Source organism: Pogoniulus pusillus, chromosome 37, assembly GCF_015220805.1.
Source record: "Pogoniulus pusillus isolate bPogPus1 chromosome 37, bPogPus1.pri, whole genome shotgun sequence".
NCBI lineage: Eukaryota > Metazoa > Chordata > Aves > Piciformes > Lybiidae > Pogoniulus > Pogoniulus pusillus.
In genome coordinates this window covers 5633883-5656904 of record NC_087300.1, presented here as the reverse complement: position 1 = coordinate 5656904, position 23022 = coordinate 5633883, and the positions used below count along the sequence as shown (strand labels likewise).

Genomic DNA, 23022 nt, shown 5'->3' with positions numbered 1-23022 from the left:
CTGTAACCCTTCCCTTCTGCTGGGGAAACTGAGGCACAGGATGGGATGGTGGAACTGCAGCCAGGCTCTTCCCATGAGGATGCTCTTCCCATCTCATTCCCAGTCCCCTGCTGCCCTAACTGGGCCAACTGGCTTGTGTTCAGTCAGGCCAGAGGCCAAGGTGCTGAGTCAGCTTTCTCTTCAGTATTTCTGTCTCTTCTGGAGCTGCTGCAGCCAGAAAAAAAACCGAGATGGGGCCAAAAAAAAAACCAAAAAAAAGCTGTGCTAGACCATCTGCTGCCCTGCCCCAGTCACATTCAGGTTGGGTTAGGCAGCAGGTGGGGAGCAGAAACCCTCACCTGAGCTCACCTCAAACTCAGGAGCTCAAAGGGAGGTTTGATACCAGGTGATGATGCTTTAGGGTGAGCACAGAATGCATTGGGTTGGAAGGGACCCTCGAAAGTCATCTAGTCCAACCCCCCTGCAGTAAGCAGGGAAATTCCCAATTAGATCAGGTTGTTTAGACCCCATCAAGCCTGACCTTGAATGTCTCCAGGGATGGAGTCTCCACCACCTCCCTGGACAACCAGTTTCAGTATTTCACCACCCTCATAGCAAAGAGCCTACCCTGCTCTGGTTTAAAACCATTGCCCCTTGTCTAAGTGCTACCAACCATTGTAAACAGTCCCTCCCCATGGACTCTGGGGCTCCCTTTTGGCTGCTGTGGTCCCAGTGGGAGCTATTTAAAGCCTTTGAAGTCACCAACAGTGCCACAGTGGTGGCAGAGGTAGGGAGAGCTCCAGCAGTCACAGCATATGGTGGCATAACCAGCACCAACTCTGCTGGGGATACCCTTGGGTCTGGCTTAGGAAAAAGCCCATTTCAATGAAGCCAGGCTGGGAAGGGAGACCTGGAGGAAGGTGAGATGGAGGAAAAAAGCTTCAGGGGCAGGGAGAGAGTCTTGTTTGAAAATGTTTTGAATGGAATACAAGAAGCAATACCCAGCACTGCCTAAACATCACAGCAGATTTCCCTCTGCTTTACTATGGAAGTCCAAAAGAACAGCTCCCAACTTTCCCTCTGATTCACTATGGAAGTCCAAAAGAACAGCTCCCAACTTTCCCTTTGATTCACTATGAAAGTCCAAAAGAACAGTTCCCAACTTTCCCTTTGATTCACTATGGAGGTCCAAAAGAACAGCTCCCAACTTTCCCTTTGATTCACTATGGAAGTCCAAAAGAACAGCTCCCAACTTTCCCTTTGATTCACTATGGAAGTCCAAAAGAACAGCTCCCAACTTTCCCTTTGATTCACTATGGAAGTCCAAAAGAACAGCTCCCAGCTTTCCCTTTAAGGCATTATGGAAGTCCAAAAGAACAGCTCCCATCCCTAGTCCATCAGGAAAGATTTGCCCATTTTAAAGCCTCGAGAAGGTTATGCAAGACATAAAACCAGTCTCTCAGATGTCCTCCTTCTCCTTCCCTGGAGACTTTCAAGGCCTGTCTGGATGTGTTCCTCTGTGCTAGATTGTGTGGTCCTGCTCCAGCAGGGGGATTGGACTCAGTGATCTCCTTGTGTCCCTTTCAACCCCTAATATCCTGTGATCCTGTGTAAAAGCTCCTGTGTTTGTGAGGCTTCCCCTAGACAATTCACAGCTGCCTGAGGAATAACTTTACAAAGCTCCTCTATGTCCTCAACTGAATTCTTTATTATACATTTTTGTACAAGTTTCACCTCTAAGGCTGGGGCACCACCACCTCTGCAGGTAAGCTGTGAAATTAGCCAGCTCAGCAAGCCACAGCTGATGAAAACCACTCATGTGCTGTCAGTCCACTGCTAACAGATCCCTGCCGGGTCAGCGATCGCCGCTTGGCAAGCGGAGCTCTGGTTCCAGTCTAATGGAGGAGGAGAACAGGAGCTCCTTGCCTTCCTCCTTCATTCATATATAAATAGCTTCCATATAATGTATCTTATACAATCAAGGCAGGCTCTGGGTGGATTGGTGGAGTGGGAAGAGCTGGGAACATTCATATAAATAGACTTTCCTTAGCTGCTTTGTCCCTGGAAATGACACAGCAACGCCAAGAGCCAAGGACTGGCAAAGCCAGTGGAGGTTGGAAGGGATGCAGCAGCCCCACCGTGGCCCTGAGGGTGGAAGAAGTCACAGAATTGGAAGAGACCTCCAAGATCATCCATTCCAAGCTTTGAGCCAGCACTGAAAGGTCAACACTAAACCAAGTCCCTAAGCGCCAGGTCCACAGTCTGCTTGAACGCTCCCAAGGATGGTGACTCCAGCACTGCCCTGGGCAGACCATTCCAAGGTTTGAGATCCCTTAAAGTGAAGAAATATTTCCTAGCATCCAGCCTGAGCCTCCCCTGACACAGCTTGGAACCTTTTCCTCTAGTCTCAAAGCTGCTTTTGCTCCTAACTCATCTTTTCCCCAGGCTTCTGCTGCTCCTGGCCAGCTCCTGGAGGTCAGTGGCAGCATCAGCTGGGGAGGAGCCCCCACTATGGAGTCACACAGAGGGGTGAGAACAGCTGTGTCTGAGGCTCAGTGCAAGGGATGAGCTTGTCTGCAGCCAGCTGCAGGCAGTGCTGTTGCCATGAAGAGGCAATTGTTTGTTGAAAGTACTCAGGGAGAAGCAAGGGCTTAAAAATGGGAAGTGAGAGAATCATAGAATGGTTTAGGTTGGAAGGGACCTCAAAGATCATCCAGATCCAAGCCCTGCCATAGGCAGGGACACCTCCCACCGGAACAAGTCCCTCAAGGCCTCCTCCATCCTGGCCTTGAACACCTCCAGGGAGGGAGCAGCCACAGCCTCCCTGGGCAATCTGGCCAGTGTCTCACCACCCTCACTGGAAAGAACCCTTTCCTAACGTCCAGTTTGAATCTCTCCTCTACCAGTTTAAACCCATTACCCCTGATCCTGAATGGACAACCTGAAAACAGACACCTGGGGAAGAAGCAGCCCAGGGTTATTGTAGTCTGTGGGTCCTTAAAAAGAGATGTCTGCAGCCACCGTGAGCATGTCCTTCTGGAAGGGAACTGTCTCTTGTGCCAGCAGGGTTCTTGCCCTAGAAACCCTCTGCTCAGGGTGTTCTCTCCTGCTCACTGTACCCAGGACACCCCATAGGGCACAGCTTCAGCCTTACACCACCATGTTCCCCTAAATCCTTCTGACAGCCAAGTGCCTGTTAGTGCTGCAGACAGACTCAGTTTCATGCTGACTTTCTGAGATGAAGCTCAGAAAGCTTCTTAGCAACGCAGCATGCTCACTGACTCCTCCAGTAGCTGCTGCAGGCTGAGGAGGAAGGACTGAGAGGCAAAAGGAAGAAGTGAAACACTGACACAGGTTGCCCAGGGAGGTTGTGGATTCTTCCTCCCCAGAGCTGCTCAAGGCCAGGTTGGATAAGGTCTTGAGTGACCTGTTCTAGTGGGAGGTGTCTCTGTCTATGGCAGGGGATTGGAACTGGCTGAGCTTTCAGGTCCCTTCCAACCTAAACCATTCTGTGATTCTAAACAAAAAAGCTCAATTGCCAGCAAAAGGGCATTGCCAGAGGGGTGCTCAGCACAACAGACGTTTAAGGCAAGCATTACCCAGCTGAGGGCAGCAGGGACACAGCTGTTGAAGGCTCTGTCTCACAGAGTCAGGAAGGAAAAGGCTGTTCAGGCAACAGGAGGAAGGATCTCTGAACTACAGCTGTGGAGGTCAGGACTCCCCAGATCCCCAAAGGAGTATGCTCAGTACTCAGAGCATCACAGGAGGGGATCACATAGCCAGAGCAGACTGAGAACTACCAATGTGGGAAGGCTGGAGCCTGGGAAGGACCCACAGCCAGCAAGGCTCAAGAGCAAAGGCAAACCTCCAGCAGGTCCAGCATTTGCCGCAGTCTCTAATCAATACTGACAGCTTGATTAAAATTGCACCTGGATGGGAGAAGCTTCCCTGGCCCCAGCCTGGTTCCAAGGCTGGTTCTGCAGCTGAGCAGTGAGAGGCTGCAGCCTGAGTGACCTCTCAAACATTATTCCAATTTAAACTAGCAGAGAGCTTTTTCTTTATTGCCTTTCCCTCCCCATCCTCGACTGAGGAGCAGCAGCAGAGCACTGCATGGCCTCAGCTACCAATGTGCCACACTATATAAAGAAGCTAAATCAACTTCTGAGTGTACTAAAGTGTTCAGGAGCATCTGGACAAACTCTTTACAAAGCTTGGCTTTATTTTTTTCTTTCCTTGATGCATTCAAGCACTGAAAGTAGAAACCAGGCCACGATCAGAGCAATTTCCATGAAGCTCAGTGAGCAGCAGCAGCTCAGGCCTGATGCTGTGGAAGGAAGAGCATCCAGCCCCATTTAAGATGTTTTCTGGCCATCCCCACCCTGCTGGAGCTGGCCCCAGTGTTCTGTTAGCTCAGCTTAAAGATGCAACCACTAACTCTGGTATTTCCTTCCAGCAAAGTGGTCACAAAGCCAAACAAACCTTGGAGCCAGCATGGAAGGTGGTGGTGGCTTTTTCCAGGTGGTTTGGCTCCATCACAACCAGCAAAGTCCAGTACCTCCTAGGATTCCTTCTTCTGCCTCTCCAAGCACGATGTTCCAGACCTAGGAAGTGTTGTCTAAAGGGGGTTTAATTCACTGGTAGCAGGATGCATGCCCTGGTCTGTATGTTTAGATTTAAATAGCTCTGTGAGGGGAGGAGGGAAAAAAAACCAACCCATGACTTCCAAACAACCCTGCACTGACAAATCATGAGCACAAACAAGTGAAAAACTAAGACACTGAGTAAAACTGGCACCAGTGCTGTTGAACTGGCACCAGTGATGTGCACAGAGGAATCAGTGCACCCTCAGCAAGTCTGCAGGTGGCACCAGGCTGTGTGGCACAGTTGACTTGCTAGAGGGCAGGGATCCATCCAGAGGGATGTGGACAGGCTGCAGAGCTGTGCCCAGGCCAACCTCAGGAACTTCAACAAGGCCAAGTGGAAGGTCCTGCACCTGGGTGGGTGCAATCCCAAGCACAGCTCCAGGCTGGGTGGGGAATGGCTGAGAGCAGCCCTGAGGAACAGGACCTGTGGGTCTGGGGTGATGAAAAGCTCAGCATGAGCCTGCAGTGGGAGTGCAGCCCAGACACAACCCTGTGCTGGGCTGCAGCAAGAGCAGTGTGGGCACAGGGCAAGGGAGGGGATTCTGTCCCTTTGCTCTGCTCTCACACCCCCCCTGGAGTCCTGTGTGCAGTTCTGGAGCCCCCAGCACAAGCAGCCATGTCACACAGGTGGCAGCCATGGCAGCTACAGAGGGCATTTCCTGTGCCATTTCCTGCAGGGCTAAGTCCCAGGTTTGGGCTATCATCCCCAAAAAGGGATGCAAAAAGAGGGGGAAGGGAGAAGTGGGGGCTTTTGAAAGTGCTCCTCTACCTGCAAGAGATCTCTGTCTTAGAACATGAGAAAAGATAGTTCAGTGGTTCTACAGACAATGATGATAGGATCATAGAATCATCAATGATAAATGGATCACAGAATGGTTTGGGTTGGAAGAGAATTCCAAAGGTCATCCAGTCCAACCCCCTTGCAGTCAGCAGGGACATCCTCCACTAGATCACAGACTCACAGGATTTCCCAGATTGGAAAAGCCCTTCAAGCTCCTCCAGTCAAATCATTGGTTTCACACTGACAAGTCCTTGACTAAGCCACATCCCTCAGCACAACATCTGATCCCTCTGAATCGCTGTGGTTGGAAAGGGCCACCAGGATCATCCAGTCCAACCTTCATCCCAGCATCCTTCATTAGATCAGGTTGCTCAGAGCCCTGTTGATCCTGGCCTTGAATTATCTTCAGGGATGAGGCCTCAACTGCCTCCCTGCACAATGTGTTCCTGTTGTCCACCACCCTCATGGTGCAGAACTTGTTCCTAGCATCCAGTCCACGGTAGCCCACGTTTCTCAGTGCTGCATTTATCACTTGTGATCCTAACTTCACTGCTGAAAGAGCTGAGAGTGCATCCACGGTGCCCTGAAAGCCTTTAGGGCATGCTGCTGCTGTTTGTGCCCCCAGGTTTCCAGCTGGCTACTGTGAGGCAGACAAACACAGTAGGAAATAAAAATCAATGGTACACATCATTACTGCTGAGCAGGAATGAGAGGGTCTTGATTTTCAGAATATTTCCACAGCTGAACGATTTCTGTGGCTAACCTTGAGCTAACAAAAAGCAATACAGACATTAAAGTTTGGGGGGTGTTTGTGTAAATAGTCACATCTGCAACATGGAATCTTAAAATCATAGAATGGTCTGGGTTGGAAGGGACCTCCAAAGGTCACCCAGTCCAACCCCTCTGCAGTCAGCAGGGACATCCTCAACTAGCTCAGGTTGCCCAGAGTCCTGTTGAGTCTCACCTTGACTGTCTCCAGGGATGGGGCCTCAACCACCTCCCTGGGCAACCTGACCCAGTGTTCCAACACCCTCATGGTGCAAAACCCAGCCCTAACCAATCAACCAGAGCATGACACTAAGTGCCCCAGCCAGGCACAGAGACTCCACCACCTCCCTGGGCAGCCCATTCCAATGCCAATCACTCTCTCTGCCAACAACTTCCTCCTAACATCCAGCCCAGACCTCCCCTGACACAGCTTGAGATTGTGTCCCTTTGTTCTGTTGCTGTTTGCCTGGCAGCAGAGCCCAACCCCACCTGGCTACAGCCTCCCTTCAGGCAGCTGCAGACAGCAATGAGCTCTGCCCTGAGCCTCCTCTGCTGCAGGCTGCACCCCCCCAGCTCCCTCAGCCTCTTCTCACAGGGCTGTGCTCCAGGCCCCTCCCCAGCAATAGCAGAAAAATGCTGAGAAACCTCCTTTAAGGACTCAGTAGAAGAGATGTGTGTTTACAAACCTGCTTGAAGCACTTGATAGAACTGGTGGGCTGCAGACTGAGGGCTTGCCAGCATGAGTGAATGCTTCCAGGCGAGCTGTTATTTAACTCTGAAATCGGACACGACCTATTGACTGCTCCTCAGCATCACCATTAAAAAAGAATGATGAGCATTTCAGAGCCCTCACCAAAGGAAATGTATTTATCCTCTCCAGGATACTCAGATCTGTGATAACACTTTCGCAGGGCACTGAGGAGAATCATCTCAAGGAGCATTATGGTGCTAGCTGTAGTTTTTAATTCATATTGATCCTGGTGGGGGAGTTACACATTAATGCCAGGCATGCCCAGCACAGCCCTATCCTTGGCCACTGCACTGCCCATGCTGGATCCAGGACAGACTTGTACACAAAACAATTCTCTGAAGGGAGGCCTCTTTCCTTCCCTGTGCTAGTTTGAAGCTAGCTAGAATGTTTTGGTAAGAAGGATTAGATCACAGGCTGTGAAAGGGAAACAATGGTGATGTCTACTTCACTCATAGGCTTGCTGAGATGTATAAGAACAAGAGTATAACCATAGATAGGGCATTCGGGCACAGCCTGGGCTTTGAGCTGCATTTCTCTCTAACCTCACCCTCTGTCTCTCTGATTAATCCACCTGCTTCCTACCCCTCCTTGGCCAACCTCCATTCTTCCTTGAGGCACAAGGCAACATCTGGGATAAGGTAGAGGGGTGGGAGAAGGTGGAAGGGCAGTTGGGAGCCCCTCCTGGGGACTCAGGTATCCTCAACAGGTTTTGCAAGCGCTTCCTAAAGTTTCAAGTCTTTCCCCTGCCTCCCATCAGTCCCCCAAATGCACTGCAGCAGTCTGGCTCCAAAATATTCCATTAGATTTTAAGCTCTCCTAAACGTATTCTCTGTGTTCCCTCAGGTTACCAGTTGTGATCTGTGCTAAAGGGAGAGAGAAGCAGACCAGACTGTCTGCAAACATTTACAGTCGTAGTGTTCACTAAGATTTACCTTCTTCTGCTTTTGCAGGCAAGCCAAGTGTTTGCTGCTACTGAGAGATGTAAGCTGAGCCCAACACTTTTCCTTGAGTCTGTTTCTCTGAGGCTGAGATTGTACTACAAACCTGGGACGTGCTGGAAAGGCAAATCCATAAGGAAGTTAGAGATGCAGAGTTTTCATGTCTAGCTTTTAAAAACGATATTCTTTCACCCCTCACAGTTAAATTATGCTGGGAGCAGTAGCAAACTGAACAGCAGATTGATTTTCTCCTCCCTCTATCCCCAGCAAATATAAATTCAATGTGCAAAGCCTGCACTCCATCACTTGCTGCCGTAGAGAAATAAACCTCTTAGAACGTGAAATGTATTCACGCAGACGGAAGATGGAAGGGGTTGTGGCACTGCAGAGCTTTAATTTTACACACTTTTGTAAGGAGAGGTATGTTTTATTGCTGATTTGCCATTTGTTTTCCCTTTGTTTCTCTTTTAGAATGTCTAACTTGCCTATGTGTGTGTGCCAGCTTGCAGAAATATTAGCGTGCTTAGTCTGCTTTAACATCAACTTTCTCCTACAGTCATCGGTCCTGCAGCCGTAAGGCTGCAACTTCCATTTGATTCCTTAACAATCCCATTTCACAGAGGGTGAAAATTAATCCCACCTGAATGGGAAATGCTGTGTTAAAGCACCTTGATCCTAAAATAATTATAATAATAATTAATAATAAATTATTCAGTTTTGAGCACAACCAAATTCTGCTCAGTTTAGTGTAGCTTGGATCCTATTGAATTGCGCTGTACGTACAATAAAAAGGCAAAGCTACAGGCAGAGAGATTATCCCTGGCACATAAAACCCAAACATGGTTTGTTACATAAACACTGACAGGGAATTTAACATCTTGCTTACAATCATAGGCTCCTGTCAGAGGCAAAGAAACAAAGAGAGGGAAGGAAAGTGAGGTGTGCAACTGTGCACACGTATAACCTTTTTGTCTGTCCTCAGGTGCTAAGCGTTTAGGAGGAGGAGGATGGCAGAAGATTTTGGCATCAATCATTGTCTTTTTCACAGAATCCAGGCCAAAGAGACCACCACTTGACACTCAGGCACTCTGCTCTGTATTTCAGAGTGCAGCCACCATTGATCAGATGGGAAGTGGACTAATTATGGTGGTTCTATTTATGTGTTTATTGACGACATCCAGAGAGAGCAATCGTCTGCGCCGAGCTGTGTGTGCAAACGTCCTCTTGAATTTAACAATGCCATTTTAGTGACACATTCTCTTCCTTTTAGGTCTTTTGTGCAAATTGAATTGCAGGGTGCCTTAGGTTGGAAGGCACCTCAGAGATGTTCTAGGATTCTGTGATTGAGTTCCTTCGTGTATCCAATTTTCCTGCCAAACAGCAATTGAACATTCCTGTAACTTCAGCTGCAATGTGGGGCTCAGAACATCTGAAAAGGAGGACCAGGATGGATTCCTCTGCCTTCATAAATGCCCTAAATATAAACACACCATGACCACACTGCTCTTAGAATCCTACTACAAGTAAGGCACCTTAGTTTCCATTGATTTATGTAGGCTGAGGGTGCCTAATACCCCATAGTGATGTGCTTATGAGGATGTCTTCTGCTGATAAATTAGACACAGGTGGATGATGCACTTCTCCATCTTGTAGATGGGAGAGAAAAGCAGCCAGAGTATAAAGGGGCAGTGGGTCATGTTGCTGTGATCACGAGGTGAGATGCAATATTTCTTCCCAGTGTCTTTTTGGGTTTTGATAATGCTTTAAGGAAGGGCTGTAGCTTTTGCAGCATTTGATGCTTTGTTCTCTCGTACATTTTAGTGTTACAATGGCAGAATAACCATGGGAGACTGGAATTTCCTCGGAGGCATTTTAGAGGAGGTTCACATTCATTCCACTATTATTGGAAAGATCTGGCTAACTATCCTCTTCATATTTCGAATGCTTGTCCTTGGAGTGGCAACTGAGGATGTCTGGAACGACGAGCAGTCAGAATTTATATGCAACACCGAACAACCTGGTTGCAGAAATGTATGCTACGATGAGGCCTTTCCCATCTCTCTCATAAGATACTGGGTCTTGCAAGTTATATTTGTGTCTTCCCCTTCCTTGGTGTATATGGGTCATGCCTTATACAGACTAAGGGCCTTGGAAAAAGAAAGGCAAAAAAAGAAAGCTCAGGTAAGAGTAGAACTGGAAAGCACTGAATTGGAAATGACTGAAAGTCGGAAAAGGCTGGAGAGAGAACTCCGGCAGCTGGACCAAAGAAAGCTGAACAAAGCACCCCTGAGAGGCTCTCTGCTCTGCACTTACGTGATACATATTTTCACAAGATCAGTGGTGGAAGTTGGGTTTATGATAGGGCAATACCTTCTGTATGGCTTCCATCTAGACCCCCTTTATAAATGCCAGAGAGATCCGTGCCCGAACACAGTCGACTGCTTCGTATCCAGGCCAACAGAAAAGACAGTGTTCATTTTATTCATGCAGTCAATAGCAGCTGTGTCACTGCTGCTAAACATCCTGGAAATCATCCACCTAGGGGTTCGGAAAATTAAGCTAGGACTGTGTGGGCAAAATAAAAACAAGGATGATGCTGATAATTTCTACACCCACAAATCTAAGAAGCACTCTGTGATCCCACACTCTTGCCTGGGAATCTCCACCGGCTCGCAGAAAAACCTTCCGTCTGCAGTCAGCGGTTACACTTTCCTCCTGGAAAAGCAAACTGACACTGCCATCTACCCGGTTCTAACTTCTCCTCTCCTGTTTCAGTCCATGCAAAATAACCACACAGAAAAGAGCAGCAATTGCACCCATCACAATCGGGAAAATAAGCTGCCAAAGAAGGGGGCAGCTCCCAACGCTTTAGATAATCAGCCTCAAAACGCTAGCACAGGCTTGCTGGGCAAGCTGGGGAACGAAGCGCAAGGTGCACAGAAAAAAGCTGAGCAGAAACATTTCCTTGTCGCCTCTCAAGATGCTTCGAGCACCTGCTTGAGAGGCTTTGCTGAAATGCCATCTCAAACTTCACTGCAGCCTGAGACGACTTTTCCTGCTGCCAGCTTCAGAAGCCAACATAGAATCGGTTCGTCTTGGCACTGCTCGGCAGTGGCTGACAACGAAGGAGCCTCGACAAATTCTCTTGTGAAGAACAGCAGAAGACAAAGCGGTTTGAGTGCAAACAAAGCCCAACCTCCTTACAATAGTGATGTAAAATACTCTAGCCGACCAGATACTCCTGACTCTACAGGGGAGGTGAGCTCAGAATCTAAACAGAGTAGGAACTGTGATAGTCCTAAGCCTTTCTCCCTGTCTAGGCGACTGTCGCTGTCAAGCAATGCCAGCAGCAGGCGTGCGCCCACTGATCTGCAGATCTAGTGTGAGCTAACCCCTTAGTTCCACTTGTCAGTGCTGGGACAGTTACTGAACACTGCTGAGGGAGAAGATAAATGGTTCAACTTTTACCAGCTGCTTCACATAGACAGAAAATTTGTGTAGCCCTGTGACTGTTAGCCAAGTAATATTTAAAGTCTTTTTACTCCCTTTCATAAAATCATAGAATCAGCCACGTTGGAAGAGACCTCCAAGATCATCCAGGGCAACCTAGCACCCAGCCCTAGACAATCAACCAGACCATGGCACTAAGTGCCCCAGCCAGGCTTTTTTTTAATACCTCCAGGGATGATGACTCCACCACCTCCCTGGGCAGCCCATTCCAATGCCAATCACTCTCTCTGACAACAACTTCCTCCTAACATCCAGCCTAGACCTGCCCTGGCACAACTTGAGGCTGTGTCCCCTTGTTCTGTTACTGGTTGCCTGGCAGAAAAGCCCAACCCCACCTGGCTACAGCCTCCCTTCAGGGAGCTGCAGACAGCAATGAGGTCTGCCCTGAGCCTCCTCTTCTGCAGGCTGCACACCCCCAGCTCCCTCAGCCTCTCCTCACAGGGCTCTGCTTCAGGCCCCTCCCCAGCCTTGCTGCCCTTCTCCAAACACCTTCCAGCACCTCAGCATCTCTCTGCAATGGAGGAGCCCAGAACTGGACAGAGCACTCAAGGTGTGGCCTGACAAGTCCTGAGTGCAGAGGAAGAATAACCTCCCTCATCCTACTAGCCACGCTATTCCTGAGCCAGCCCAGGATGCCATTGGCTCTGCTGCCCACCTGGGCACTGCTGCCTCATATTCAGCTACTCTCTCCCAGCACCCACAGGTCCCTCTCTGCCTAGCTGCTCACAGCCACTCTGTCCCCAGCCTGTAGTGCTGCTTGGGGTTGTTGTGACCAAAGTGCAGAACCCTGCACTTGGCCTTGTTCAGTCTCATCCCATTGGCCTCTGCTCACCCATGCAGCCTGGCCAGGCCAGGTCCCTCTGCAGGGCTCTGCTACCCTCCAACAGCTCCACACCTGCTCCTAGCTTGGTTTCATCTGCAGACTTACTGATGCTGGACTCAATCCCCCTCACCCAGATCATCAGTAAAGATACTGAACAGGACTGTTCCTGAATGAAAGAGTGTAATCAAAGGGTGGCTTAGAACTCAGCATCTAAACTTCTTTGTGACCCTTCCAGCTAAAAAGGAAAACATTCTTGTGCAAGTCCACATCTTAGGAAACATCAGGCATAAAATCACAGCTGCTATTATGTACACTGAATAAAAAGTAGATGGCAAACTACAGTCCAAAAATATATTTCACAAAGACCAGTAAATGACATTAGGGGAAAGATGGCATCAGTGTGCTCAGGAGGAATTAATTACTGCTAAATTATGTTCCTGCTGAATGTCTCTGAGAATTCAGCCATTTGATGGCTGCCTTCAAGCAGAAAGTCAGACATATTCTGCTGTATGAACAGTGGCAAATGCAAAAAGAACAAAGCAGGGGATACATGTATCACTTATTCTATGACTACACAGTACACCTTTTTTATTCAGTGTATCACCACTGGCTTCCTCAGCAGAATATTCAGCGTGGATCTCATATCATACACTGGTTGATTGGCTAGGGCTGGGTGATAGGCTGGACTGGGTGAGCTTGGAGGTCTCTTCCAACCTGGTTGATTCTATGATATAGACTATTTTTAAAGCATCATGAATTGCAGATGAATTAAGAGCTTTAATGCTGAGAGTTTGCCTAACACTGGCAACTTAGTCTTTTTAATCAGAAAAAAAAAAAATAAAGGTACTGTAATTTATTATTTGGGGTTTTAATTTCAGAAACCAGAAAGTTTACTGTGGTTTAAAATAAAAGCATAAAAGATTTTATTATAGTTTTTTTAAGGTAGTACCTCCCTACCTTCAGATACAAATGGGGGGAAAAAAAAGACATATAAAAGGTATTTAACCTCTAAAACTACTCCTTTTCTGCTAGGGGATTCATTTGTCCCCCAGATTCTGACAAACTTTTAAAACAAATAGTGCTTGTAATTGCTTAGACTTTCTGCTTTTCATAGGGGTAACAAAAGAAATAAAGGACATTCAAGCTCTTGCTGCTCCAGCCCATAGAGTGTAAGGCAAGTGCCATGAGCCATCTATGAAACAATAAAGATGAAGGAAATACTATTTTACATTTGTGTTCAAGACTGCTACAAATGAAATACATTTACTTGAGCAGCACAGCACCGTTGGGCTGTAAATGCGTGGTGAGATGGCCATAGAATCATAGAATCAGTCAGAGTTGGAAGGGAGCACAAGGATCATCTAGTTCCAATCCTCCTGCCATGCCCAGGGACACTCTACCCTAGATCAGCCTGCCCAGAGCCTCAGCCAGCCTGGCCTCAAACACCTCCAGCCATGGGGCCTCAAACCACCTCCCTGGGCAACCCATTCCAACCTCTCACCACTCTCCTGCTCAACAACTTCCTCCTCACTTCCAGGCTGACTCTCCCCACTTCCAGCTTTGCTCCATTCCCTCCAGTCCTGGCACTCCCTGACAGCCTCAAAAGTCCCTCCCCAGCTTTTTTGTAGCCCACTTCAGATGCTGGCAGGCCACAAGAAGGTCACCTGGGAGCCTCCTCTTCTCCAGCCTGCACAGCCCCAACTCTTTCAGTCTGTGCTCATAGGAGAGCTGCTGCAGCCCTCTGAGCATCCTCCTGGCCCTGTTCTGGACACTCTCCAGCATCTCCACATCCCTCTTGAAATAGTGGCTCCAGAACTGGATGCAGTACTCCAGGTGGGGTCTCAGCAGAGCGCGGTAGAGGAGGAGAATCACCTCCCTCGACCTGGAGTCATATCTGGGATGCATTAATGTATCCACACACAGTTTTTTATAGTGGATTTGACTCCTTGTATGTACATTGGAGAAATCATTAGTGAGATATAAAGTCACAATGCTACAGCATCATTCGTGCATTATAGTTATGTGTACAATCCAGCCATGTTTCAGACTGGCTGGAGGTTCTGTGATAGCAGCATTGCATTTGGCCCTGTCCACATAAGAAATAGGCATTGATACTTTAAAACCTACTCCAGATTTCTCTCTAGCAGATATTCTTCTCACTTCTAGTATCACTCTATGTGTGTGTATAAACATGGCCCTATGTAGTTCTGCCTGCTCTGTAAAACTGATAAACAAGGATGGTGTGAGTTGGGATTGTTCAGGAGAAGACCTTATTGTGGCCTTCCAGTATCTGAAGGGGCCCTACAAGAAAGCTGGTGAGGGACTTTTTAGGGTGTTGGGTAGTGATAGGACTGGAGGGAATAGATCCAAACTAGAGGAGGGGGAAATTTACATTAGATGTTATGAAGAAGTTCTTCACTATAGGGGTGGTGAGACACTAGCACAGGTTGTCCAAATCGGTGGTAGAAGCCTCATCCCTGGAAGTTTTTTTAAGCCAGGCTCTGAGCAACCTGTTCTCATGAAAAGTATCACAGTATCACAGTATTATTAGGATTGGAAGAGACCTCACAGATCATCAAGTCCAACCCTTTACCACAGAGCTCAAGGCCAGACCATGGCACCAAGTGCCACGTCCAATCCTGCCTTGAACAGCTCCAGGGATGGCGACTCCACCACCTCCCCGGGCAGCCCATTCCAGTGTCCAATGACTCTCCCAGTGAAGAACTTTCTCCTCACCTCGAGCCTAAAAGTGTCCCTGTCCTCAGCAGGGAGGATGGATCTGGATGGTCCTTGAGGTCCCTTCCAACCCTGATAGTTCTATGATTTAGCTGAGTCAGTTCTGCTGCTGTGGTTTGAATTCTCACGTTTATTGCTGTGTAGGTTTCCGGGGGTGGTGACTCTGCTGATGCACATTTTGCATTGAATGCCTCTGCAACAAAGAAGCCAAGCATTTAATTCACTCTGCTCCCACTCTTTCAATACCCCCCCCCCCCCCCCCCCCCTTCCCCCAGCATTTAGATGTTCACATATGGGATGTAAAATTTGCATTTCTGTTGGTTCAAGGCAGGACACAAAAGATTTTGTTCTTCTGAAGCCGATAGTGGGTGGACTTTTACCTGGCTTGCTTTGCGTGGACATGGGCACAGCAACTCGACAAGTGAAAAGTGTAACTTAGTTCCAGTGCAGATTGAAGACATTGCAGAAGGCTGTGCAGGGGAAAGTGTGACAAGGCTCTGACATCGCAGGTGCAACATTATTCCGCTGGGGTCTTTCATTTTGATGTGTACACTAAGCAGATTTTACCAGGCAGTGCACACCACAGCGTCCGACAAAACGGAACCGGTGCGCCCGCCTCCCTTGTTAACATGCGGCATTGTGCAACGAGAAAGGCGGCGAACAACCGGCGAGACAAGGCCGGCAGGGAGATGCTGCGGCGCTAGCGGCAGCCGCCCGCCGCCGAGCCGGGCTCGGGGCCGCCGCCGGGCGCCGTCGCTGTGGTAACGGCCGGGGAGCCGCCGCGCCGTTAAAGCGCCGGGCGCAGGCGCGGGGCGGGGTGCAGGCGCGGTGAGGGTTAGATGGCGCATTACAAGGTAGGAGGGAGCGAGCTGCCGACGGCGGTGCGGGGTCGGTGCGGAGGGGCAGGCTGTGGACCGGTCCCCGGCTCGGCCCTTCGTGCTGCCTCCGCGGCGGGGAGCGGGGGGGCCGGCCTGGTCCATCGTGCCCGCTCCGTAAGCTGAAGGGTGGGCGCCGCCGATCTGACCGTGTGGGCGTCCTCCCTCAGGCCGCGGACTCCAAGCGGGAGCAGTTCCGCCGGTACCTGGAGAAGTCGGGGGTGCTGGACACGCTCACCAAGGGTAAGTTTCCGGCCCTAGCCGAAGCGCCAGACGGGCCCGGGAGCGGCTCATGGAGCGCTTTCGTGGGCGGGGGCCGTTCGCCTTGGGGCGTCCCGCTCCTGCCGGGCACGGCTGTGTTGCGATCGCCCCTCGGGCTGCCCCGGCACCCTCGGCTGGCACCGCCGCCTCTCCTCGGCCAGCCGATCGGTCTTCTTCCTCAGTCTGCGCGGCGGCCGGCAGCAGAACTCGCCGGACAGCCCGGTGCGGCGGTGGAAGCGGAGCCCGAGCTGGGCGGCGAGGCGGTGCGAGCTGGGGCAGGCAGTGCACCTCCTCTCCGCGGACGCGTGGGCTCTGCGCCGCGGCGCCTTAACCCCTTCCTGGCGGCTCAGGAACGGTGGAGAAGCGTGAGGAGCACGACTGCCCTTCCAGTCCCCTTACGGGCTGTGTTGGAGACCTCTCTTAGCCTCCCGGAGTGCTTCTGGGGAGCTGAATTTCCTGGGGGCTCCAGAGAAAGTAAATGCTTGAGACAAAACAGCACCAAGTGTACTCTTCAAGACCTTCTAGCTAAAAAGACTCTTAAACAGAGCTTGGTGCTTCTAAAACTCACGAATCTCCTAAGTTTTGTGAGAGCAACTGGTCACATCAGCGTGGGGACAATTAGGATGATGAACTTGATGCATACTTTAGGCTTCTCTGTGGCTTAGCTCCTTCTAAAGTCTTCTGAAGCCTTTTTGACAGCCTTCTAATAGTAGGTGAATAAAATCTGCTAATAATATTTGTGCTTGAAAAATAAGGTGTTTAAAGAGAGAGGAGCAGATACAGGGTGTCAAGCAAATATTGTGTTGTGCTAAGTTTCTTGCCAGGCTTGTGGGTACCATTTGATTCCTCTATTGCAACAGCAAGCATCCTATGGGATGGCAAAGCCAGTCTGGCAAGCATCCTATGGGATGGCAAAGCCAGTCTGGCAAGCATCCTAATTGTGTCTTCAATTTAGTTGCTTAGATTAAAACCAATTTGGCTGAGAAAAGGGCACTTAAATATTACCTGTGAAGGCAAATACCTTCCGTAGCCATGTGTGTGCCCCTATGGGGAGCAAGGTGTGATTGTGTCTGGGAACATTCTCAGTATTCCTGTAGCTGAGTTGTGCAGATCTGGAGTTGATATGTATGTGGCTAATTTAATTTAAGCCATCAGGGTACTTCCTGCTTGTACCTTATGCCTCTGGCATGCTGATGGCTGCTCAAGCCCTCAATCATAAAGGTAATCAGTGTCACCTGCTGAGGGTAGCCACTTAGTTTTCTGACTGCAGGTGTTTGATGGGAGTTTGCTTTTATGCTGGGAGTTGTGGACACTCTGTTGTCCTACAGCTCACAGATGGAGCTTAAATGGAAATAGAGGTTTATGGAGGGACAGTCTCAAAACAGAGTTTCTGTTTTGTTGATGAAAGCTAAGTGCTAGGTTTGTGTGTGGAGTATGTAAAGATTGTCCAAGCAGGTTTGTGCTCTGTGTTAAGAGCAGCCAAAGGCTACATGTAGTTAGGAAACCAACAAACTGTTCTCAAGCTGTTAACAGGTCGAGTGCTTTGTCCACTTCTGTACAGCATACCCCTTCTTAAACCTATTCTTTACCAAAGTAGGTAGGTGCAAATGTTGTTAAAGAGACAAGTGGGTTGTAGGTGTGCCTGCCTTGCAGTTTGTATGCCTTATAACTGTTCATATGTGCTTTTAAAATCTTACACTTGCATGACCTTCTTGCAATTGTTGAATGTGTTCTATTTGCAGTGTTGGTAGCCTTGTATGAAGAGCCAGAGAAACCAAATAGTGCACTGGAGTATCCTTTTTCTCTTCTGTGAATGTTTCTTAGAGACTTCACACGGAAGCAGTAGTGCTTCTGACCTGTAGATTAACTGGAGAGGCTCATTTAAAGACTTACATTTTGAACATGACTTTTATGGATGGATTCAAAGCCAATAATTGCATTCTTGCAAGCTAACAAAGTCTTAGCAGGGTGCTAGAGAGCTCTGTGTATCAGTATGCCAGCCATTAGGAGGTTAAGTTACAGGCTGTCACGATGTCGGTAGAGCTGCAGCATTAGATTCATTCCTTATATCTGTGGTTCCTGGATTTGGCTTCTTTACACTGCTCTTTTTAAGCAGCCTCTGCTTTTTTTTGGCTGGTTGCTTTAACTTGTCAAAATCAAGACAGGAAAAGAAGAGTGTAGTGAAACATGAGAATTTGTCCTGTGCCTGTGTTGATTTTTTTTTGTTTTAATTGTTTGTTGGATGCTTTTTGTTTGTGAATGTGTGGGGTTGGTTGTTTTTTAGGGACTATACAAACTAACTTAAAGTTTTAATACTTTAATGACTTCCATCTAGCAGGATGGAAAGCACCATAGTGATCTTAAGTGGTTTAATGCAGTTTCAGTCATGTATTGCAGCACTGCCTTCTCCATAAGTGTTAACACTACAATGCGGGCATGAAATCTAGCTGAAGAAATACTTAACGTCTAAATATCAGCTTTCTGAAGCATCACCTGGGAGCTTCAGCTCCTGAGAATCCAGAAATAGAGGCACTTCGCTTGGAAGTGGCAGAGATGAAAGAGAAATACGACGCTGTGTTGGAAGAAAATAAAAAACTGAAAGCCAAGGTAAAAAGTCTGCTTAGTAATTCCTTATTACACAACAAGAGTACTTTAAATAGTTTAGAGTACAGCTAACTTTCTTCCATTACAGCAACTGATAAGTTTTATTGCATTGCTTAGCCTCATGGCTGAGGAGTGAAGACAGAATTCATGATAGCAAAGATGGATTGATTTTTATTTCCCAAATGAGACCCTGCTTACAGTCGATGACACAGAACAGTATTGCTGCACTAGGGATTTTCTTGAAGTGAAAGTATATGTCATTGAGGCCAATCCTCTGTCTTCATTCAGTCCTGTCTGGATGTCTTTAAGCTGTGTGATATTGTGTAGCTTCATGCTTCCACACGGCTTTGGCAAGAAAAAAGTGTGTATTTGTTATAAAGGTTTTCACAAGGCCAATTAAAGGGAGAATATTACATATTTATGTGACCTGGCAGAGACTTATCCAAGGCAGAGTGTTACCAGTGGAGGCACCTGTGTCCAGGTGGAGCAGTAACTTGCAGTTTTCATTTTAAATGGTCCTGGTATTCCTCTGTCTGCAACAGCAGTGGATCTGAAGTGCTGGGTAAAGTAGAGCCTTGACTGAGTTTACAGGCTGCCTGAAACAGCTGAGGTATTACTTCCTCTTCAGAGAGGGCACTGACTCTAAGCTGTACACTAACAACACTGGAGAAGGAAACCTTTGAGAACATTAAGTTAGTAGTTTGTGTCACTTCAGTGTTCCATGCATGTGTTGGAAGAGGATGGCTGTTGCTGTGTGAGAACATCCCTGCAGGTTTTTCACTGGAAGACAATCACCCTGCCCTAGTTCTGGGAGCGAGGATTCTTTGGCATTGCCATTTCATAGCTCTCATTTAAACTGCCCTCTTGCTGTCCTAGTAATTCTCCTGTTAACCTGTTGTGAGTCTTTAAGGCTGTTTGTTGTTTCTTGGTAGGAAATAAGGCAAAGAGCAGAATTTTAGGGAGCGTAGTAATAGACCAGCAGTTCACTCAGTGTAGCTGACTTAAAAATACAACTGATAGTAAGTAGACACATGAAAGCAGAGTAACTTGAGCCTTTGTGTAAATAAACCTTTTAAAGAAGTCAAAACTTGTTCCAGGTAAGTAAACCTTTCCATTGCAGTAGGTTTATTTGTGATTTCAGCTGCTTCATGTGTTTTCCAGTATTAATGTTTTTGGCTTTGCCTTTTCTTTCCCCTGCCATCTTCTGCTGGTTGTTCTGATGTAGCATAGCAGCTCACATGGCCAGAATACAGGGAGATCAGCTTTTTTTAGCAGCCCTCTAGCATCAAATATATGCCTTTAACAGTGCATTTATTGGTAACTTGAATTATGGTCAAGTAGGTGGTATTATTCTATTGCACTAATCCCTAAGGGTTACATTTATTGGTCAGAATGTCAGGCATTTGGGTGGGGGCAGAGGCAGGAAGTGAATAGTTAGGTCTAGGTGGGGAGAGGGAGAGGAGGGGAAGAAGGAACTAAATTGTTTTTTGATTGTGTACTGCCCACCTTGTCATAGGAAAATCTAAAAGAGTGGGAAAGTGCTGCTTTTAGTGGTTCTTGTTAGTGGTGTAGTGATTGCTGTGTTGCTACAAGGAACACCTGAGTATTTTACATTATTTATGGGCTTTATTTTTAACCTACCCTGCAACTTGTAGAGAGAGGATGATTCTTAACTGAAGAAACTGGACTGGCATATTTCAGAGACTCAAGTCCTAGCGTTTGAACAGTATTTGAAGCTTGAGCTTATCTCTCATGTAACTTGAGTTCAAATAAACATCTTCATTGGTGTTCTTTGGAAATAACTTTACAAGAAAAGGTTGTTCATAGTTGCTTAAACCAGATTCTCCAGAAAGCATGATGAAAGCTGGAATGAAATGCTCCTTTGGGCACTACTATTGCTCATAAGAATGAGTGTTTGATTTGATTGTGTTTCATCACAATCAAAGCTTATAAGGCACCAATGGGTATTGGCTGCTATTTGAAATTAAAAGCGTTTAATGTGAGACAGAACAAAATAAAGACAAGTATATAGGTCTTAAAGTGCATCTTCAGAGCCCCCTTGCCTCAGCTGCCTGATTATACAATGTGACAAAGTTATGCTGCGAGGGCAGGGTTACTTTGTTGCCTGACTTGAAAATAGACTGGCATAAATATTAGCCATGGATGAAAATAGCACAAAGTAAGTGGAATGCTTCCACTGCAAACATTTTCGACGTTTCCTAGTGTAGAAAGTATCTGAAATTGATGCAGCTAACAAAATTCCTCTCTTTAAATCCACAGCTGGCTCAGTATGAACCACCTCAAGATGAGAAGCATGGTGAATAACAGTAGTTTCTCCTTCAATGCCTTGATTTAATAAAAGGCTTCCTGAGAACTGCAGTCCTTTTTTTTTTCCTCCTGGTGCATGTGTGTAGTCTGTTACCTCATCTTAAAGCCATTAAAAGCACAGTATCATGAACATGCAGCTGCAGCAGAACCTATGAGCTTAAGCATAATGGCAAACTTTCTTGCTTCCAGTGTATAAGCAAAGGTGATCATTATCATTAACTTGCAGATAAGTCTGCCTGCCAGCTGTGTTTAAGTTTTGCATGCTGGTGGTTGGTCCTATTAAACTGCTGATCTCTCTTGGCTTTTCTTTTAACTGGAGGTGATGATATGACACAGGTGAACCCAACTATGAACTGAAGCAGGACCTCCAAGGTATGTTCAAAGTTGGTACTGAGGTTTGGCTTCTACTGATGCTGTAATCATCTGCTCAGAAGGGTCACAAAAGAGGTGAGCATAGTTAGGTTAAGTGGTAGACACAGCACAGTGTTGCCTACTGAACTTGTGTAAGGTGTATTTCCATGCAATTCATGTCTCTGATCCTGTTTCAGAAACTGGGCCTTGGACAATTGATCCAGATAAATGCCTGGACACTTCTAAACAGGCTGAAGTCTTACTTAAAATGGATGTCCTGTGTAATTAGTGCTGCAAATAATGAGTACAATGCAAAGTTCTGCTTTCTGGTTCATCTAATGGGGAAGAGAAAATCTAGGCAGGGCAGAGAACCCAAGAGTGGGAGGTGTGACCTGTACTTTCTGGTTTTTTGCCTGTGTTCTGAGGCTCCTGTTAAATTGGCATTAAAAAAAAATAAAGAGCTGCATTTGTCTCCTGTCCTAAAAATTACTTTAAGGGGAAGGAGGGTGGGAGGCGAAGTAGCTAACTTAATGTCTTATATTAACAGCTAGTAGATATAACTTCACTTCTAGGATGGGGTTTATAGCTTGTCTTACAGATATGGTAGGATGCATCAGAACTTTTGCTAACGGCAGTGTATGAGCAGAAAGGCTAATGGTTGCTTACCTATTAATAATCTAAAGAGATAAGAAGTAAACCAAGGGAAGATACTGTGTTAAAAGTGTGGAACAACACATCCCCAGCCCACACAAAAACAAAATGAAAGGAAAACAAGCCAAGGAAAACAAATCCCCTCAAACAGAAACTAAACAAGAAGAAGTTGTAAGTTAGAACACATGCCCAGCATTAAGTTGCAGCCTAGGGAAAGGGGGAGAGGCTAATGCTGTAGAAGCTAGCTCACGTCGCTAAACGTGCTGAAACTAACGTGACTGGAGGAAAACACAAATAAATGCACTGCGAGGTGCACCTTGCCAAAGCAGCAGCAAGCAGGTAAGCTGTTTAGAGAGGGTTGCAAGGCACGAAAGACTCCTTGGTTGGTCCGTCAGGTGTAAGGGCAGTAATACACACACTTTTCATAAAGATTAGCTTCCTTCTGCAAACCATTTGGTCTTGTGAGCTTTGAATTTGGATGGCAACGACATAAGTAGTTAAAACTTCCCTTGAGCTGCCTGTACAAGCGACAGCGGTGGAAGATTAGTGACTGCTTAATGAACGTGACGAACTTCATAGGTAACGTTCGCTTAAGCGGAGGGGGCTGACCCTTTAGCGAAGGCTCGCATGCCTCGTCCGCGTCAGCTCTGCGCTCCAGCTGGGGCCATCCCCGCAGCAAGCGCCCGGCCCCCGGCGCAGCCCCACCTCCGGCGGCCTCTGCCGCCCCGCCCCTGGTCTAGCCCCGCCTCCGGCGGCCTCTGCCGCCCCGCCCCTGGTCTAGCCCCGCCTCCGGCGGCCACTGCCCGCCCCGCCCCCGGCCGAGCCCCGCCTCCGGCGGCCACTGCGCCCCGCCCCCCGGCTCACGTGCGGCGCCGCCGTCAGGTGACTGGGGCCGTCTGCCCGGAGCCAGCCTAGCTCGCTGCCTGCCTGGGCCAATCGGCTCCCGGGAGCTCGCTGGCAGCCAATCCGGAGCCGGCTGTGGGGTCGGGCTGGGTTGGCCGAGCAGAGAGAGGCCCTGGGACG

At 48.0% G+C, this 23022-nt stretch overlaps 2 protein-coding genes across 2 annotated transcripts; both read left to right on the top strand.

Annotated features, from left to right (window-relative positions):
- Nucleotides 1-9702: 9702 nt before the first annotated feature.
- GJA9 (gap junction protein alpha 9) lies at nucleotides 9703-11299 on the top strand. Its single transcript, XM_064172630.1, has one exon. It carries the CDS (start codon nucleotides 9703-9705, stop codon nucleotides 11239-11241), a length of 1539 nt encoding a protein of 512 aa, XP_064028700.1. The 3' UTR covers nucleotides 11242-11299.
- A 4381-nt stretch (nucleotides 11300-15680) lies between these two features.
- Nucleotides 15681-21814, top strand: MYCBP (MYC binding protein). The gene is made up of 5 exons (XM_064172572.1): nucleotides 15681-15783; nucleotides 15975-16047; nucleotides 17808-17856; nucleotides 18543-18672; nucleotides 20950-21814. Exons 1-5 carry the CDS (start codon nucleotides 15769-15771, stop codon nucleotides 20992-20994), a joined length of 312 nt encoding a protein of 103 aa, XP_064028642.1. The 5' UTR covers nucleotides 15681-15768; the 3' UTR covers nucleotides 20995-21814.
- The last annotated feature ends 1208 nt before the right edge of the window (nucleotides 21815-23022 follow it).

Bases quoted from the DNA above. Each gene is read 5' to 3' on its own strand.
- GJA9 (XM_064172630.1), top strand. From the start codon at position 9,703: ATGGGAGACTGGAATTTCCTCGGAGGCATTTTAGAGGAGGTTCACATT.
- MYCBP (XM_064172572.1), top strand. The intron at 17,857-18,542 runs GTATCCTTTTTC...TCTAAATATCAG, and splicing joins AAACCAAATAGTGCACTGGA to CTTTCTGAAGCATCACCTGG. The intron at 18,673-20,949 runs GTAAAAAGTCTG...TTAAATCCACAG, and splicing joins ATAAAAAACTGAAAGCCAAG to CTGGCTCAGTATGAACCACC.